This window comes from Podarcis liolepis (assembly GCF_965112155.1).
Source record: "Podarcis liolepis genome assembly, chromosome: 5".
Classification (NCBI taxonomy): domain Eukaryota; kingdom Metazoa; phylum Chordata; class Lepidosauria; order Squamata; family Lacertidae; genus Podarcis; species Podarcis liolepis.
The window spans coordinates 98,430,754-98,449,320 of NC_139556.1; the positions used below are offsets into that span (position 1 = coordinate 98,430,754).

The 18,567-nt window shown below is 46.8% G+C and overlaps 1 protein-coding gene across 2 annotated transcripts in view; it reads left to right on the forward strand.

Moving 5' to 3' along the window:
• Positions 1 to 18,567, forward strand: part of RNPEPL1 (arginyl aminopeptidase like 1) — a 33,156-nt gene that overhangs the window by 8,695 nt on the left and 5,894 nt on the right. Inside the window, exons 3-10 of one of the 2 annotated variants that reach the window (XM_083504014.1) lie at positions 2,288 to 2,439; positions 3,361 to 3,477; positions 4,940 to 5,175; positions 7,271 to 7,384; positions 10,318 to 10,430; positions 12,225 to 12,333; positions 16,839 to 17,066; positions 18,423 to 18,565. In XM_083504014.1, coding sequence (XP_083360140.1) covers positions 2,288 to 2,439; positions 3,361 to 3,477; positions 4,940 to 5,175; positions 7,271 to 7,384; positions 10,318 to 10,430; positions 12,225 to 12,333; positions 16,839 to 17,066; positions 18,423 to 18,565 — 1,212 coding nt within the window. Of the gene's footprint in view, positions 1 to 2,287; positions 2,440 to 3,360; positions 3,478 to 4,939; positions 5,188 to 7,270; positions 7,385 to 10,317; positions 10,431 to 12,224; positions 12,334 to 16,838; positions 17,067 to 18,422; positions 18,566 to 18,567 lie in introns of both variants that reach the window. The other variant, XM_083504013.1, reaches the window with a different exon arrangement.

Below are 18,567 nucleotides of genomic sequence, written 5' to 3' on the forward strand. Positions count from 1 at the left end.
TAATTTGCGTTAAATGCTTTTGAGCATTAACGCTCGCTCACAAATGTAGCTGCCTGACGTTCAAATTGAAGTCTGATTCAGTATCCTTTTTGAAAGGCTGACAATACTGGTCCATGAGAAACTGGCTAGTTGGTATATTAGTGGATCACAATCTCTCTTTCTTCTCACCCCAGGCTAGGGCAGAGACATCTTGCTTCAACTGATACTGCTCACACCTCTTGAATATCCTTTCTAGAAAAAGCTGTTTGGCTGTCTAATCTCTTGTTGTTGTTATCTCAGATGCCAGAGGGTTGGCAGGAAGGATTTCCCAATGGTAGGAGCTGGGGCTTTATAGAATCATAGAATCATAGAGTTGGAAGAGACCACAAGGGCCATCGAGTCCAACCCCCTGCCAAGCAGGAAACACCCTCAGAGCACTCCTGACATATGGTTGTCAAGCCTCTGCTTAAAGACCTCCAAAGAAGGAGACTCCACCACACTCCTTGGCAGCAAATTCCACTGTCAAACAGCTCTTACTGTCAGGAAGTTCTTCCTAATGTTTAGGTGGAATCTTCTTTCTTGTAGTTTGGCTCCATTGCTCCGTGTCCGCTTCTCTGGAGCAGCAGAAAACAACCTTTCTCCCTCCTCTATGTGACATCCTTTTATATATTTGAACATGGCTATCATATCACCCCTTAACCGCCTCTTCTCCAGGCTAAACATGCCCAGCTCCCTTAGCCGTTCCTCATAAGGCATCGTTTCCAGGCCTTTGACCATTTTGGTTGCCCTCCTCTGGACACGTTCCAGTTTGTCAGTGTCCTTCTTGAACTGTGGTGCCCAGAACTGGACACAGTACTCCAGGTGAGGTCTGACCAGAGCAGAATACAGTGGCACTATTACTTCCCTTGATCTAGATGCTATATTTTAATATTTTAATGTTCCATTATTTTAATGTTGTATTTTATTTTTGTTTTTAAGTTGTAATCACTCATCTTGTTTTTATTATTGCTTGTAAGCCGCTCTGAGCCCGACCTTGGCTGGGGAGGGCGGGGTATAAATAAAAAATTATTATTATTATTATACTCCTATTTATGAGGCCCAGAATTGCATTGGCTTTTTTAGCTGCCGTGTCACACTGTTGGCTCATGTCAAGTTTGTGGTCAACCAAGACTCCTAGATCCTTTTCACATGTACTGCTCTCAAGCCAGGTGTCACCCATCTTGTATTTGTGCCTCTCATTTTTTTTTGCCCAAGTGCAATACTTTACATTTCTCCCTGTTAAAATTCATCTTGTTTGTTTTGGCCCAGTTTTCTAATCTGTCAAGGTCGTTTTGAAGTGTGATCCTGTCCTCTGGGGTGTTAGCCACCCCTCCCAGTTTGGTGTCATCAGCAAACTTGATCAGGATGCCCTTGAGTCCATCATCCAAGTCGTTGATAAAGATGTTGAATAAGACTGGGCCCAAGACAGAACCCTAGTGCCCTTTACTGCTCTTTTGACCTACAAGTGACTGGCAGAGCAACAAAAAGTTATGCAGACTTGGAGAAATTATGAAAATCTGCTCAATTTTCACAGTTTGTATAGAGTTCCGTTTGTCTTAGGAATTTGGATTGCATGGGAAATTTTTATTTTTTTTAGTGCACATTTGCCTGGTTTGCATGTCACCAAACAGTGAATATGTGAGTTCCCAGAGAAGAACTCTCAGCTGCTCCCCACTCCTTTTTTGGTTTTGCTCCTTCACTGGGCTGAACTAAGCCCAGGTTTGGCTTAGCCTGTTGTCCAAACCCAGAATTGTAGTTAAACTCTCTCCTTACCAACTGCAAGCACTAGTCAAGAAAAAACTTTTGCAACAGTTTGTGGTTAGAGAGGAGCGAGCTTCACCCCATAGGAACAAGGGAAGCTGCCTTGTTTATCTAGCTCAGTATTGTCAACACAGGCTGGCAGCGACTCTCCAGGGTTTAAATAGGGAGCCTTCCCCAGCCTTACTTGGAGGCACCAAGGATTAAACCTGGGATCTTGTGCAGGCAATGCAGATGGTCTTCCCCTGAGTTACAGCCCTCCTTGTGCTTGGATGTCATGCCAAGTCAAACCTTGGCTTAGCTCAGCACAGCACAGAAAAACAAAAAGGACCAGGGAAGAGCAGAGTGGCTGCTTGCTCCTCTCCAGGACTCTGCATGTTTGCATACAGTCCTGGTAAGGCACAGTTTAGCTTGCTGGGATGTGCAGACTAGGCAACTGAGTGTTGTGCAAACCAGCTGTTAGTCTCCTTGGCCCGTAGAGCATCCTGACAGCCCGTTGCTTGTTTTCCAGGCTCCTGCAGGTATGCAAGTGTTGATGAGTGCTACCCAAAGCACCTATGAGGAAGAAGAGGGCACCTATCAGTTCTACATGGAATACCCAATTCCTGCTTACCTTGTGGCACTGGTGGCAGGGGACCTTGTACCTGCAGACATTGGTCCTAGGTAAGCTACTTTTGTCTGCCTGAGCTGTGCTCGTTGTGAGGAGCTGCTTTAGCAGCCTTTCAAATGCGCCCACAAAGTTCATTAGCCTGTATGTTTTCATTGTTCTTTTACTAGCCTGCATTTTCGTGCTGGTGGTGGAAGAGTAGAAAACTGCTTTCTACTGAGCAGAGTGGTGGAGAAGGGATAGAGTGATCCAGGTGCCTTCCTCTGGCCTGTTGCATTTCCATGCTGGTGGTGGAGGAATAGACTTTCCTTCTCATGGTTTCTGTCACAGAAACCAAGTGGACTGATCAAGGAAGGATGGAGCAGTCTATGCCTCCTCCACCAGCCCACTTTCTCGCCTGCACGGAATCCTTGCTCACCTGCGGCAACCAGGCTAATGCGTAAATGCAAGGCTTGTGCTTGGAAGTCATCGAGCCGGATGGATCAGGAAAAGCTGTTCCTGGTGACATGGGACACTGCACACTTGTAGATCAGACCTGTGCAGCTTGAACACTGCTGACTAGTTGTGCCACAAGACACCTGCCACACAGTGTGGCATCTCCATATCCAGGAAAATATTTGTGGCTTTTGCCTAATCATCAATCAGGAACTTTACTTAGACCAGGGGTAGTCAACCTTTTTATCCTACTGCCCACTAATGCATCTTTCTTGGTGGTTAAATTTCCTTACCGCCCACCAGTCCTCGATGGAAGGAGGATTCAGCTTGTGCCGTAGAACCCCCTGCCGCCCACCTAGAATCCTGAAATGCCCACTACTGGCTGGTAGGGACCAGGTTGACAACTCCTGACTTAGACCTTGAAATTGTCTGCAAATGTCTATTTTAGTTTTTGTAACAGGGATCCAAAATCACTAGTGAATGATATGAATGGCGGAACCAGCATGAAGTCAGTGAGTTGACTGTTGCTGTCTTTGTAACAGGAGCAAAGTGTGGGCGGAACCATGCCTGCTGTCAACAGCTATCAGCAAACTCTCGGGTCGGGTTGAGCGCTGGCTCAGCGCTGCAGAGAGCCTCTATGGACCCTATATATGGGGAAGGTAGGTTTGGTGCATTCACGCTTTTGGAATAAAATTGAAGGTATCTGTAGAGGCCGTGATTCAGGAGTTCCAAGGGCCTCTTTTCTAGCCTGCCACCAGCACCTCTTGGGTACCAAGAATGGTATCAGGTGTCCAATGGGTGCCTCATCCGGAAGGGTTTTATTCTGAAGTTAAGGGTGCTTTGGCAAATTGCGAGCACGCTGTTTCCTTGCACAGAAAACTTGGAATAATATAAAGTCTGGCTCATTCTGACACAGAGTGCAAAAGGATCAGAATCCAGAGCTAATGGGTGAAATGTTAGACTTTTAAATGGTGGTTTTTCAAATGGTTATACTGAGCCTCCCTCAATCAAGAATACAACAATTGTTCAAGGCTCTTCATGGAGTCATAGAATCATAGAATAGAATTATAGAGGTGGAAGGGGCCCTGAGGGTCATCTAGTCCAACCCCCTGCAATGCAGGAATCTCAATGAAAGCAGCCATGACAGACGGCCATCCAATCTCTGCTTAAAAATCTCCAAAGCAGGAGAGCTCACCACTTTCTGAAGGAGTCCATTCCACTGTTGAAAAGCTCTTACTGCCAGAAATTTCTTCCCAATGTTTAGTCGGAATCTCCTTACTTGTAACTTGAATCCATTGGTTCGGGTCCTACCATCCATAGCAGCAGAAAACAAGTTTTCTCCATCTTCCATGTGTCAGCCCTTCAGATATTTGAAGATGGCTATCGTATCTCCTCCCAGTCTCCCCTTTACCAGGCTAAACATACCCAATTCCCTCAACTGTTGCTCATCAGGCTTGGTTTCCAGACCCTTGATCATCTGGGTTGCCCTCCTTTGCACACATTCCAGCTTGTCAACATCCTTCTTAAATGGTGGCAGGTGAATGTGGGAGGGGAGGCATTGCCGTAGCTGTGGAGGGCTGCATTATTCTTTCATTCTCCTACTGCAAGTAGAAAGATTGTGATAAATAAGGGGCTAGTCCATTGGATTGTGTGCCATTATAAAGGAACTCCAGAACTGATTTTGTGCACTGTGTTACAGAGCTTGAGTCCTTGCACAAAGCCAGTCCCTGTCTTGATCTACCCCCATAACATGGGAAAATCTCAGGTTTGCCGCTCTCAGCTCCTTTGAGAAGTGGTGGATGTGTAACATACAGCCAACCCTACCGCTTAAATGGCAGTTTTTCTCCCACCGCACCCAGAGTGCACAGATGGGCTAGGAGAGACTGGGAACAGGCAGTTTTAGGGTGGCGTGATTGTTGAGGTCGCACTGGGGCACCAAAACAATGCTTTAGAACAGAGCTCGAGAGGCTCTCACAAGGCGCTGCTGAAATTGAGAGCCCAAAGTCCTCCACTGCTGGGAAGGAGGACTCCTCTATGCATTTCCACACAATTGTGAGAATTATGGCTCCAAGGTCCTGAGAGTGACCTGCGTCCTGCCCGCCCCCTCCTTGTCCCTTCCAGGTACGACATCGTTTTCCTTCCTCCCTCTTTCCCCATTGTCGCCATGGAGAACCCCTGCCTCACCTTCATAATCTCTTCCATCCTGGAGAGCGACGAATTCCTCATCATCGATGTCATCCACGAAGTGGCCCACAGCTGGTTTGGCAACGCCGTCACCAATGCCACGTGGGAAGAGATGTGGCTGAGCGAGGGGCTGGCCACTTACGCTCAGCGCCGGATCACCACTGAGACCTATGGTAAGCGGCAGGGTAGGTGGCGCTTCCGTGACCTTGTTTACATCATTTGAAAAGAAGAGCTTGTTTCAGCAACCTGGGTGCCGTTACCAGGGGCCCTCAAGAGCTGCCATTCTTATAGCATCTACACTCATCTAACCAAGCATCAGGGAGCTGCAATCCTGACGTTCTAGATCTCTTGGAGCTCCTGATACTTCCCAAATAACCGTTCTTAACAAATTGGAAGCCAGGCTCAAGATACCTCCCCACGGCTCCTCCCCTCCCGGGAGCAAATTTCCCCTTTGTCTCCCGACGTCCGTAAAGCAGTTTGTCCGTCCTTTGGCAAAAGCCATCATTATTTAATCAAGATCTGAAACCATTATTTGAAGTGGGTTTTAGATCCCGCCCCGAGTAGCCCTAATTCCCTTCTACGATTGGATTGAAGACTTAGACAAACTCGCAACGTATGAACAACTTGCATATAAACGCAGACTTGTCATGGACAAATTCAGTGACATTTGGAAACCATTCTTAAAAATACTATAATAGGTTAAGATCTGGTGAAGTACAATAACAACCTTACAGTTAACGCGAGGGCTGTTTAAGCAGTATCCCAAGGGCAAGAAGAGAGAAGCTTAACTAGTCCAGAACTAGCTTTTAAAAAAGTTGCTTCAGTATTTTGTCTCGGTACGTTAATTCTAGAAGGGTAGTCAGGTTGCAAAGTCCTGCAATCCTGTATCATCTCACAATTGCTGTTAACCTTTTTTCTTTCTGTTTAATCAAATGATACATCAGCACACATGTAACAGTAGCATCAAGCAAAAACCCCCTCCATCTTTTTATATGTACCGAACCAAGAATCCTGCTTTCCCAGTCTTTTAATCATACCCAACCTTGACCTCTGAAGACAAATAAGATAGGAAATCAGAGGAGAGATTGGACCACTGAAACGGAAACAACTGAATTTTAATGAGACTACTCTGGAGTCGATGAATTGTGGGTTGCAGCTTGATTCTTGGTTAACTGATACATGAAAAGGTTTCCAGTTCCATGCAGAAAACGTCCCAGTTTATGTGATGCACTTGAACAGCTCAACATGTGGTAGCAGCTGTCACATAACTTGATTTAAAATTGCCTTTAGGGTGACAGCCCTAAAGTTTACACCATTCCATCACCTGCTTCCTTGAGATCCTGTGCCATCTCCTCTGCTGAACACTGGGCGTTTCTTGGGAAGTCCAGGATTTCAACTTGGTCATTTATCTCAGATTAGCTGCTTGCTCTTGGCCTTCATTTCACCAGTTCCTGAAACAGTGACCTACTTCACAGCAGTTGTGGGCAGAAGATTGATTGCAATCAACTGGTAGATGTCTGGACAATCTGCAGTAGATCAGAATTCTCTAAATTAAGCTGCTAAACTAAAGAAAGCTTTGGGGGGAAACCAGGAGTGGATTTTTGTGTGGAAGGACTATGAGCTCAGTTGAAGTTCTGGATATAAATTCCTGGGCTAAGCGTGTGCACCGATTCCAAGTCTATATCCTACCCACTATTTTGCAGTTGGCTCCAGTTGGGTTCCCTTGGGGTTTTAGTGAAAAACAGAGGAAGCAGATGCCACAAACCTGAAGTGTGCCCACCCCTTCTCTGTAAAATGGTTGTAAGGCTGAATGAACTAATTTCTTTCCCTGAAACTTAATTATAATGCCAAGATTGAAGGGTTTTGCAATTTGGCAATGTAGCTTCTTGTTGTGTTTGGGTGGCCTTCCATGATGTCACAGACGGGTGGGGACAGTCTGCCAGTGGGTGAGCTGTTCAGATGGTAGCAAGGACTGGGTCAGAATGGTGAGGTCCCGTGAAGAGAGCAGGCCTAATAGGGAGGGTCACAGGGAGGTTAAGAAATGGGGTTTCGAACTGGGAGCGGTCCAGAGGAGGGAAGGCAAAAGCAGAAGGCCACAGGAGGTGTGTGAGAGGGCCGGAGGGACTGGGAGAGAGAATGATCAGAGAAAAGAGGTGGCTAGGAGCTGCAACGGGAAGGGAAGCTGAAGTCCACATGTATATTTGAAATGCACAGCCAGATTTTGGGCTGCAGGCTTCAGGCACCAACACATTTTGTTTTCGTGTGCAGGTGCTGCCTTTACGTGCCTGGAGACTGCCTTCCGCCTTGATGCCCTCCACAGGCAGATGAAGCTGCTTGGGGAGGACAACCCTGTTAGCAAGCTTCAGGTGAAGCTGGAGCCAGGTATGTCCTGCATTGAGATTAGCCGGCTGGGTCTCGGCTTTTATAAAACAGGCCGGCTCACCCTGACCACCTCTGGCTTCCTGTTATGCATGAGCTTCTGCTATCATGGCTGTAATCTCATCCCACCCCTCCACCCCTTGAAGCCTGAAATAGGTGGCTGCATCCTGGGTCAGTTCCACAAAGCAAATTCAGTGTCGCAGAGAGAGGCCAAGCGTGAAATATCACAGCACAGTGGAAGTTGTTATCAAAATGCTGCTCTAAATTAGGGGCAGGCAACAAGCTTTCGCGATAAAGTATGGAGGTGGTTATTTTGGATTTCAGTCCCACAACACGCCCCTGCATTGCCAGGTTCCCTTCTTTCCCTCATCTCCCTGCTTCTTTACATTCTTTGACTACAGAAGGGTCTATAAGGCTGCAATTCTTACTACTAATCGTAATAATTTATTATTTGTACCCAGCCCATCTGGCTGGGTTTCCCCAGCCACTCTGGGCGGCTTCCAACAAGGATTAAAAATACATCAAAATGTCACATGTTAAAAACTTCCCTGAACAGGGCTGCCTTCAGATGTCTTCTAAATGTCAGGACGCGGGTGGCGCTGTGGGTAAAACCTCAGTGCCTAGGACTTGCTGATCGTAAGATCGGCGGTTCGAATCCCCGCAGCGGGGTGAGCTCCCGTCGTTCGGTCCCAGCTCCTGCCCACCTAGTAGTTCGAAAGCAAGTAGATAAATAAGTACCGCTCTATAGCGGGAAGGTAAACGGCGTTTCCGTGTGCGGCACTGGTGCTGGCTCACCAGTGCAGCTTCGTCATGCTGGCCACGTGACCCGGAAGTGTCTTCGGACGGCGCCGGCTCCTGGCCTCTTAAGTGAGATGAGCGCACAACCCTAGAGTCGGTCACGACTGGCCCGTACGGGCAGGGGTACCTTTACTAAATGTCAGGTACCGTATTTTTCGCTCCATAAGACACACCAGACCATAAGACGCACCTGGTTTTTGGAGGATGAAAACAAGAAAAAAAATATTCTGAATCCCAGAAGCCAGAACAGCAAGAGGGATCGCTGCGCAGCGATCCCTCTCACTGTTCTGGCTTCTGGGATAGCCGCACGAAGCCTCTTCAGGGCAGCAGGATGAAGGCTCCCCCTGTCCTGAAGAGGCTTCGCGCGGTTAACCCAGAAGCTAGAACAACAAGTGGGATCGCTGCACAGCGATCCCTCTTGCTGTTCTGGCTTCTGGGATAGCTGTGCAGCCTATATTCGCGCCATAAGATGCACACACATTTCCTCTTACTTTTTAGGAGGGAAAAAGTGTGTCTTATAGAGCGAAAAATACGGTAGTTGTTTATCTCTTTGACATCTGATGGGAGGGCGTTCCACAGGGCAGGTGCCACTACCGAGAAGGCCCTCTGCCTGGTTCCCTGTAGCTTTGCTTCTCGCAGTGAGGGACCTGCCAGAAGGCCCTCGGCGCTGGATCTCAGTGTCCGGGCAGAATGATGGGGGTGGAGACGCTCCTTCAGGTATGCTGGGTCGAGGCAGTTTAGGGCCTTAAAAGTCAACACCAACACTTGGAATTGTGCTTACTGCCTGACAGTAAGCCTAAGCCCCACTGAACTCTGTAGGATTGCACTGTAAGAACCCCAGGAGATTACTAAGGCCTAACTGCTAGATAACTTGATGGTAATACCTCAAGGACCGCCTCTCCCCATATGAACCAACCCAGACCCTGTGATCACCATCTGAGGCCCTTCTTTGTGTGCTTCCTCCAGGAAACACTCTTACGCCACTTTCACAGCTGTGGCTTCTCCCAAGTGACCCTGGAAACTGTAGTTTGTAAAGAGTGATGAGAATTCTTAGGAGACCCTTAACAAACTGCAGTACCCAAGATCCTTTAGAGGAAACTATGAAAGTGGTACAAGGGTGCTATTTTATTTTTATTTTCCTTCCCTTTTTATAAATTTATTCATTTGTGGGGGGGGGGGGTTCAGATTAAAATTTTACAGTCACATATCCAACATACGACATAGAAACAAGATTCCAAAGAATCTCCTGGATTTCCCTCCTCCCCTTTGTGGGTCCTATTGTTAGTCATTTCCTCTTGCATCTTTTAGAACAATCCAAATCTTTTACCTCTCCATTGTGTCCAAAATTCACCATTAAACTACAAGTGTTATTCCAATCCTACTAACAATTTTAGCTGTTTACAGTGGTTTTTAAGATAAATTATAAATTTCCCCCATTCCTTATTAAAATGTTGGATTTCCTTTCCTTTCCTCTTTCCTCTTTCCTCTTTCCTCTTTCCTCTTTCCTCTTTCCTCTTTCCTCTTTCCTCTTTCCTCTTTCCTCTTTCCTCTTTCCTCTTTCCTCTTTCCTCTTTCCTCTCCTTTCCTCTCCTCTCCTCTCCTTTCCTTTCCTTTCCTTTCCTTTCCTTTCCTTTCCTTTCCTTTCCTTTCCTTTCCTTTCCTTTCCTTTCCAAGATCCCAGGGTGGTTCACAGCAGAAAAACAGAAAATGAGAATATAAAATACATAATAAAACAAAAATAAGCCAATAACCCCCCCCCCCAAACAGATTTTAAAAGCCATAGAATCCTAATCAACCAAATGCCTGGTTGAAGAAGTGTGGCTGTGACCACAGATTCATGTCTCTCTCTCTCTTGCCTTCTCCATTTCCTGCTCTAGATTGCAAACTCTTGGCATGTGGTGTTGCAGGGGCCTGTTTCATGTTTTGCTTCTGAAACTTTATGGAGCACCATAGGCACTGATGATGTTGTATAAATAAGTCATTAAAAGCCGTAATCTAAGGAGGAGGGGGAAAAGCTGTGGACCAAGGAAGCTTCTGATGGCATTTTTGCTTGCAGCTTTACCAAGATACTACTGTGTTCTCTCTCTCTCTCCTCCCCTCCCCTCCCCTTGCCTACCCCCCATCCCTCGCTCTTACAGGTGTGAATCCTAGCAATCTGATGAACCTCTTCACGTACGAGAAAGGTTACTGCTTTGTTTACTACCTGTCTCAGCTCTGTGGAGACCCAGCACGCTTTGATGCCTTCCTTCGAGTTAGTAACTTGGGTTTCAGAGGCGGGGTGTGTCCGTGTGCATGTATGTGAGACTCTTGCCTGTATGCATTTCCCTTTGAGACACCCAGGAGAAAGAGAGGGATGTCAAATTTAGAAAAGGAGGAGGAGAGGCAGTTGGCATGCTTTAAGCAAGGGCTTGAAAATAGCTGTTTGTTAGGTGAGGATACCTCTGCAGGAGACCGCTCAGTGAAATAGATCAGCAAAGGGTCCCAGTTAAAACAACTCAGTCAATAATAATAATAATAATAATAATAATAATAATAATAATAATAAATTTATACCCTGCCCATCTGGCTGGGTTTCCCCAGCCGCTCTGGGCGGCTTCCAACAGAATATTAAAATACAATAGTCTATTCAACATTAAAAGCTTCCCTAAACAGGGCTGCCTTCAGATGTCTTCTAAAAGTCTGGTAGTTGTTTTTCTCTTTGACATCTGATAGGAGGGCATTCCACAGGGTGGGTGCCACTACCGAGAAGGCCCTTTTCCTGGTTCCCTGTAACTTGGCTTCTCGCAGCGAGGGAACCACCAGAAGGCCCTCGGCGCTGGACCTCAGTGTCTGGGCAGAACGATGGGGGTGGAGATGCTCCTTCAGGTATACTGGGCTGAGGCCGTTTAGGGCTTTAAAGGTCAGCACCAACACTTTGAATTGTGCTCGGAAATGTACTGGGAGCCCGTGTAGGTCTTTCAAGACCGGTCAAAGCAATGAGTTGGGAGGTAGTGGAGAAGGAATACAAGACAGAAGGGGTTTCATGGCAAACACCCATCTTGAGAATGTGGCCTACATGTTGCCAGAGATCCCCCTTTCACTGCTTGTCCCCCCATCCCCACAAGTGATAAGGAAGAGATCAAGTAAGCAGCAGTTAGAAAATAGAGCCTGGTGCTGGTGTCTTCAGGTGAAGAGCTGATGCCTGGAAAGTGAGGCAATGCTTAAGGGGTCCTGAGTCAGAGCTCCAGAAATTGCTGGGCTGGATGCAGCAAGAGGAGCAGGAACGGGGATATATATTACTGTTGTTCTTAATATTAATACGTTGATTGTTTCATTTTAGTATCCTTATATTGTATTTCTGTTTTTCACTGTAAGCTGCTCTGAGTGATATTTTAATAGAAAAGCGGGGCATACTGTTCTAATCTGATCTAAGCAGCTGACATGGCAATGTATGCTAGATAAATCTCCACTGGTTTTCTCAGGCGTGGCTTCGGGCTTGTTCTGCGATTAGCCTGAGCCTTGTGTTCATGTACGCCAAGAGATGCTGCGTATTGTGCATGCCAGTTGCATCCCTGCTCTCCAATTACCAACAACTTTCTGGAGCATTATATATTTTATTTCTGCATTCAGCCTGGCCTTCCTAAAGGATTGAAGTGCCAAATAATTTAAAGGAAGTTCTTGTGACAGATGAATGTCCTTTAGTGAATCTTTAGGAGGAAGGAGTTTCATGATTTGGGGTGTTAGTGGTAATGTGGGTTTACATAAGTCCTTCCTTCCTTCCTTCCTTCCTTCCTTCCTTCCTTCCTTCCTTCCTTTCTCTCTCTCTCTCTCTCTCTCTCTCTCTCTCTCTCTCTCTCTCTCTCCCCTATGCAGTCTCCTGTGGGAAATAGACTTTCCTTACCTGTTGCATCTCACTTTTTCCTCTGCATGCTTGTTCCATCCCCCTTCGCCTTCTCTGTTATTGCCCTTCCTCCCCTGTTATATATATGATTTTGCTACTTAACTGTCTTTCTCTTTCCCCTGAAACTTGCCAGCTCCTTGACCCATTCTCCCGGCTCTCTTCCAGGCCTACATCGAGAAGTACAAGTTCACTAGTGTTGTGGCCCAAGATCTCTTGGATTCCTTCCTGGCTTTCTTTCCAGAACTGAAAGAACAATGCATTGAGAGCAGAACAGGTAGAGAAGAACACATTGGCTGATTTTGCTTTCGTTGAAGCGCGATGAGAATAAATGACTCTGGGAGCTTTTGCACTAGCATCATCTTCATTCCGTGGGTTTGCAGTGCAGCAGCTGTTGTGCCATTCAGACAATGACAGAGAGAGGGGACGGCTCCACAGTCGTGGTGCTTTGTGTGGGCCTCTTTGGCAGTCAGGTGGTAAAGAGGCTGGAATGGGATGGGAGAAACCAAGGGTCTGGAAACCAAGCCTGATGAAGAACGGTTGAAGGAGCTGGGAATGTTAAGCCTGGAAAAGAGGAGACTGAGAGGATATGTGATAGCCATCTTCAAATGAAGGGCTGCCATATGGAAGATGCAGCAAGCTTGCTTAATGTTGTTCCAGAGGGTAGGACTTGAACCAATGGCTTCAAGTTACAAGAACATCAGAAAGAACTTCTTGTCTGTAATAATAATAATAATAATAATAATAATAATAATAATAATAATAATAATTTATATACCGCCCTCCCCATCTGAAGCCGGGCTCAGAGCGGCTAACAACAATAAAAGTAACACAACATTCTAAAATCAATTCATTCTAAAATCAATTCAAAATCAAATTAATGGCAACCATTGGGCTAGAGTTCTATGAGGGTTACCAGAGGAGGGGGTCAGACTGTGCCTTGGCCAAAGGCCTGGTGGAGCAGCTCTGTCTTGCAGGCCCTGCGGAAAATGTCAAGTCCCGCAGGGCCCTAGTCTCTTGTGACAGAGCGTTCCACCAGATCGGGGCCACAGCCGAAAAAGCCCTGGCTCTGGTTGAGGCCAGCCTAACCTCCCTGTGGCCCGGGACCTCCAAGACGTTTTAGTTTGAAGACCGTAAGGTCCTCCCTGGGACATACCAGGAGAGGTGGTCCCGTGGGTACGAGGGTCCCGTAGGTAAGAGCTGTTCAGCAGTGGAGCAGACTTCCTTAGAAGGTGGTGGACTCTCCTTCTTTGGAAACTTGGCTAGCCACCTGTCCTGGGTGTTTTAGTTGCGATTCCTGCATTGCAGGGGGTCGATGGAAGGTCTCTTCCAATTATATGATTCTATGAGAAGCAAGCAGCAAAGAGCTGTCCCCTCTGGCCTGCCAGTGATTCAACTGTTTCTTGCACTGTTGCAGCTTAAGCTAAATCTGCAGGTTGCAATTCGTAGCAAAGGAGGAGAAGCCAGGGGCTTGGTTCAAGGAAGTCACAACTGTGAATTGCTTTCGATGGCTGACTCATCACTGATACTGGAATCTGAATATAGTTCATGCTGTTGCTGTTCTAAGTTCACACCACTTAGTGCTGGGAGGAGAAAAGGGAAGTATTTAACAGGGTGTGGCCTGCAGCAAAGACATGTGGAGAGCTGGGTGGCTTGTATTTGCATTTAATTTAATTGCTGCTCAGTTTCAAGCTATATATTTTCCATGGGCTACCACCTGCAGTTTCAAGAGTTTGCCCCTGTCCTCCTTCCCCTCTCTGACTGGTTGGTGTTGTGCCTGCCAGCAGAAAGAAGGATCCATCATGAAAATCATCTCTAAAAGGTGCTGAGGAGAAGAAAGAAAGAAAACCAGGCTCGACAGAATTATGTCGCTTGTTTATTTAATTCCATTTATGAATTGCTTCCATTGAAACACCTTGAAGCGATTTAACAGTGAAAACATCAGCGATGAAGCCATGCATAAGACAGTTCCATGTGTAAAAACAGTTCAGATCCGATACAGATACAGATTAGGATAATAATAATAATAAAAACTCCACTAAAAGGCTTGTTGAATGGTGAAGGTCTTCAGTAGAGACGGCACCTGTCTTCACATTTTGTGGATTTTATGTGGTGGATTTCTAGCCTGTCTTCTAGAGTATGTACTCTTCCTAAGGTGGAGCTGATCCCAGAAGCAAGCGAGGGTGCGCTTGGCTCCTCCATCTGAGCAGGCAGGTTAAACTGCCGCAAAATTCCTTGAAGGCCCTCCTGAGCCTGTGGAACTGCCTGCCACTGCCTGCTCAACAGCCTTTGACACCCTGCTACTTGTTAGGGTTGTGTTTTAAACAACCCACAGATTTGTGCAAAGCCGTGGGGTTGTGTCTCAGAGAAATTGAAACTGCTCAGAGCAACAAAATGAACCCCACATGCAGATCGGGTGGAAAATCAGGCTTATGTGGTGTGCATCTACTTTTCCTGTCAAAGCACATGTGGTTAACTGGAATGCCAGCCTCCACTGTTAGTTTGTTTTGGCAAGGATGCCTGCAATTCTTCAAAGTGGTCCAGCATAAGACCATGCAAGTCCAATCCTTTCGTGTGCATCTCCCCAGATATTCCCTGTAGGTCACCTGCTCATTGAATCACCGTAGCCCTGGGTCATATTAAAAAACCTTCTATATCCAGCCCAAGCCTTACCAGATATATTCCATCTTCCATTCTGATCCATTGCTAAAATCTACATTAAAAGAAAAAAATAGGAGTTGTATCCAATGTCAGCCCTATTCCGAATAAACCCATTGGAAATAATGGATGTGACTGACTGAGGTTCATTAATTTCACTGGACCTTCTTTGTTGGATACAGCCAAACATGTCACAAACTGAGCATTGTACAAACAGAAAATTAAAAAGTTAAGAGTCAGAGTCCAGGGAAGTTTGGGTAAACACAAGAGTTTTCAAGCAGCATTTAAAGTTCATTGCAGTCTCCACCTCACCGATTACTCAAGGAAGGGGATATCATAGGGTATTGCTCTCATCAAGAAGACCCACTTCTGCAGTGCCATGTGGTGACAAACCATTTTCTGTAGTGGCTGCCCGTTTGTGGAATGCTTTCCCCAGGGAGCCTTACCTGGTGCCTTCGTTATACACCTTTAGGCACCAGGCAAAAACATTCCTCTTCTACCTGGTCTTGGGCTAATTAACATATGATACCCTTTTAAATGTTTTTGTGGGAAGGGAAGTAGGTTATTGGTCAGTTCTTGTCATAGGCGCCGACTCCATGGGGCTTGAGGGGGCCCGAGCCCCCTCAAAAATTCGTTTGGGGGGGCTCCGCCCCCCAATAATCTCCGCCGCCCCGCCAGCAGAGTGCCATCGCCGCCGCTCCCCCAGCCCAAAATGCACAGGGTCGGGCTGCATGCCTCCTGCCCTCCCTCCCGAGCAAAAGCTCCACCCTTCGGAGCTGATTAATAGGCGCAGCACGCTCTCCCCTATTCGCTCATGAGGAGGCGGCGCCACTTTATTTGCATATTCATGAGCTTATTTATTATTCATGAGCTTTCCCGGGCCCCCCCAATATTTTTTATAAGTCCGCGTCCCTGGTTCTTGTTTTTATTATATATTTTCTGTATTTTTTATCTTGCATTTCATGTTGTGAACCGTCTTGAAACCTACAGGTGGAAGGGTGGTATAGAAATGTTAATAATAATAATGGTCATGAACTGACCTGCAGGGTCTCCTTGGAAGATCTTAAAAAGCTTGGTGTGATCTGTACTGGGGCAGATGATTTCCAGGATTCCTGACCCCAAGCTGTGTCATATCCAAGGACTGCAGTGTAAACAATAATAGTGTTATTTCATGGCATCATCTGAGTAGGGCTTGGAGTGGGGAGAAGGGAGAGGCATGATTGTTTTGTGATATTGGAGATTAAGATTGCCTTGGCACATGGTCCGTAGACTTGGGACTCAATCTTTGCTTTACTTTGTTGTGGAGCACATGTCTTGCATTCTGAACGTCCCAGTTTCATAGAATCACAGAATCGTAGCGTGAAGTGAAGGCATGAGGTGGGAGTTGGTATTGCAGGTGAGCTGTGCAGAAGCACGCTGGCAAGCATGCTCCAAGACAAGCTGCCGGCTAGCTCTGTGGAGGCTCCTTTTATTAGCACAATATGCAAAACCAGTCAGATACATTTTGGACTATGACCTTTACGCATCTTCCAAGCCTGAGATCGTGGGGTGGTACAAAGTTATTTTGGCACCTGTTTCCACCGCATCATTTCCCCCCTTGCACAGTGTATGATGAAGGAGACAAAGGTCACAGACAGGGCACGGCAGACCACTAAGAGATCAAAGGTTAGATAGAGGGCATGATGTTCAGACAGCTGTGGCTTTGTCTGCGGGTGGAAGTGTGCTCCACGCCTGGCGATCATTCCTTCAGTAGAGTTGGAAGGTACCCCAAGGAACATCTAGTCCAACCCCCTGCAATGCAAGAATCTCAACTAAGGGGTCCAAGACAGATGGCCATCCAACCTCGGCTTAAAAACCTCCAATGAAAGAGAGTCCACAGCCTTTCTAGTGAGTACCATCCACTGTTGAACAGTACACTGGTATCACGAGCGAAAAACATCCCCAGGGACAGGACTGAAGAAATATTTGTGTCTGAGATGCTGAAGGACCACTGCCAACCAGTTCTGATAGTGTTCTGCCAGCCGCCTGATCCAGTATAACATAGCTGCAAATGCTCACAGAAACCTGACTGAAAAGAAGTGCAGGCTGCTCCCTGTCTGATTCTGTTTTGTGTGTCTGTTGCAGGACTAGAGTTTGAACGCTGGCTCAATGCGACGGGTCCTCCTTTAATTGAGCCAGACTTATCTCAGGGATCCAGTCTGACCTGCCCCGTGGAGACGCTCTTTAGCCTCTGGACTACAGAGCCTCTGGATGCTGTGGCTGCTGCTGGCAGCATTGATATCGCAGAATGGCGGACGTTCCAGACTGTGCTCTTCCTTGACCGGCTGCTGGACGGGTCTCCGCTGCCTGAAGGTGAGTTTCGTTGAGCTGGCAGGTGAGCATCTGAGTCCCTACGTAGCTCAGACAGAAAAATTGGAAGGTCGCGAGTAAAAGGTCCGTATGGGAGACAGGAGACAGCCCTAAGTATAAAATGGGGGCATGAGTGACCAGCCAGCAGTATGGAGCTGGAGGACGAGAGGACAGGATCCCCTGGGAAACTTGATAAGCCTGCTGTACCTGAAACTGGGTGTGGCAAGTGCAGCTGAATGGGACACAGCTGTGGACAGCCTGGGGACATATCACATGCCTTGTGCCTTCTCATAAAGAGTGGGAGACTAGGGTGATGTCTGCTGTTTCCAGGAACTATTCTTGTTGTGAGACTTTTGTGGACTTGCTGAGAGTTTGTTTGGGCCCTGGGTGAGAATCCAGAGGCTGAGGAGGCGGGTGTGTCAGAAGGAAAATGAATTGATCTCTCTCTCTCTCTCTCTCTCCCCATCCCTCCCCCACATAACTTTGTATTAATGTAACATTCTAATATGTAACTGTTTATTTTTGTAATATTTAAGTCGTCTGCTGTTGTTTAAGCTCTTTGTACACCACTTAGAGATACTTTTAATATATTAAGTGGTATAGAAATTCAATAACCAAATAATAAATATTCAGGTCTTCCAGAGTTATCAGTAATAGACTCTGACAGCCAGGTGGCTTATTAGCCAGCAAGGAAACACTGCAAACTCCTAAGCAAAAGAGATGGTCGCAAGACGCTGCATCTCGCCGCATCCATTTGGAGAAAGAAATTGGCCAGTGTTTCACAGCTGTGGATTCTCTAGAGACGGCAAAAGCATGTATTTTTTATAAATTGCAAAGATCCGGTCTAACTGTTACACTCACCTCTGGGATCAGCATGCCTGTAGCCAGTTTGGGGGTAGGACTGCAGTTTGGAAGGGTAGCCCATGTTTTGCATGCAAAAAAATGCCAGGTCTGGTTTTGGCATCTCCAGGTAGAGCTGAGAAAGGTCTCTGTGCCTCGAGAACCACTGCCAGCCAGTGCAGACAGTATTGAGTTAGATGGAGCAGTGGACCTGCACGATCCACCGCAGCTTCCTATGTCCCTGTGAGTTTCATTTCCTCCTTAGTGTTGTTCAGAGCATCTCACCATATGAGCTGAAGCGGCCATGCTGTGAATGGCAGTGAATGTTAGCTGCCTTCGCTTATACGAACTTCAGAGGAAGCCAGAAGCAGACTAAAATCTAGGGGCATTTTTTGCATTAAGGTGTGGTTGGGTTAGGTTTGCAAATTCAGTCTTCTCAAGGGTCTGAAGCCCTTCTGGGTTGGAGAATTGCCAGGCCTCCTGGTTCCATTTCTGAACGTTTCCGTATGTGCTCTTCAGAGGTGATATCAAAGCTCTCTGAGTGCTACTCGGCTCAGTTGGATGGCATGAACGCAGAGATTCGCATCCGCTGGCTGCAGATCATTGTCCGCAACGACTACCATCCCGATCTTCACAAAGTCCGGCGCTTCTTGGAAAACCAGGT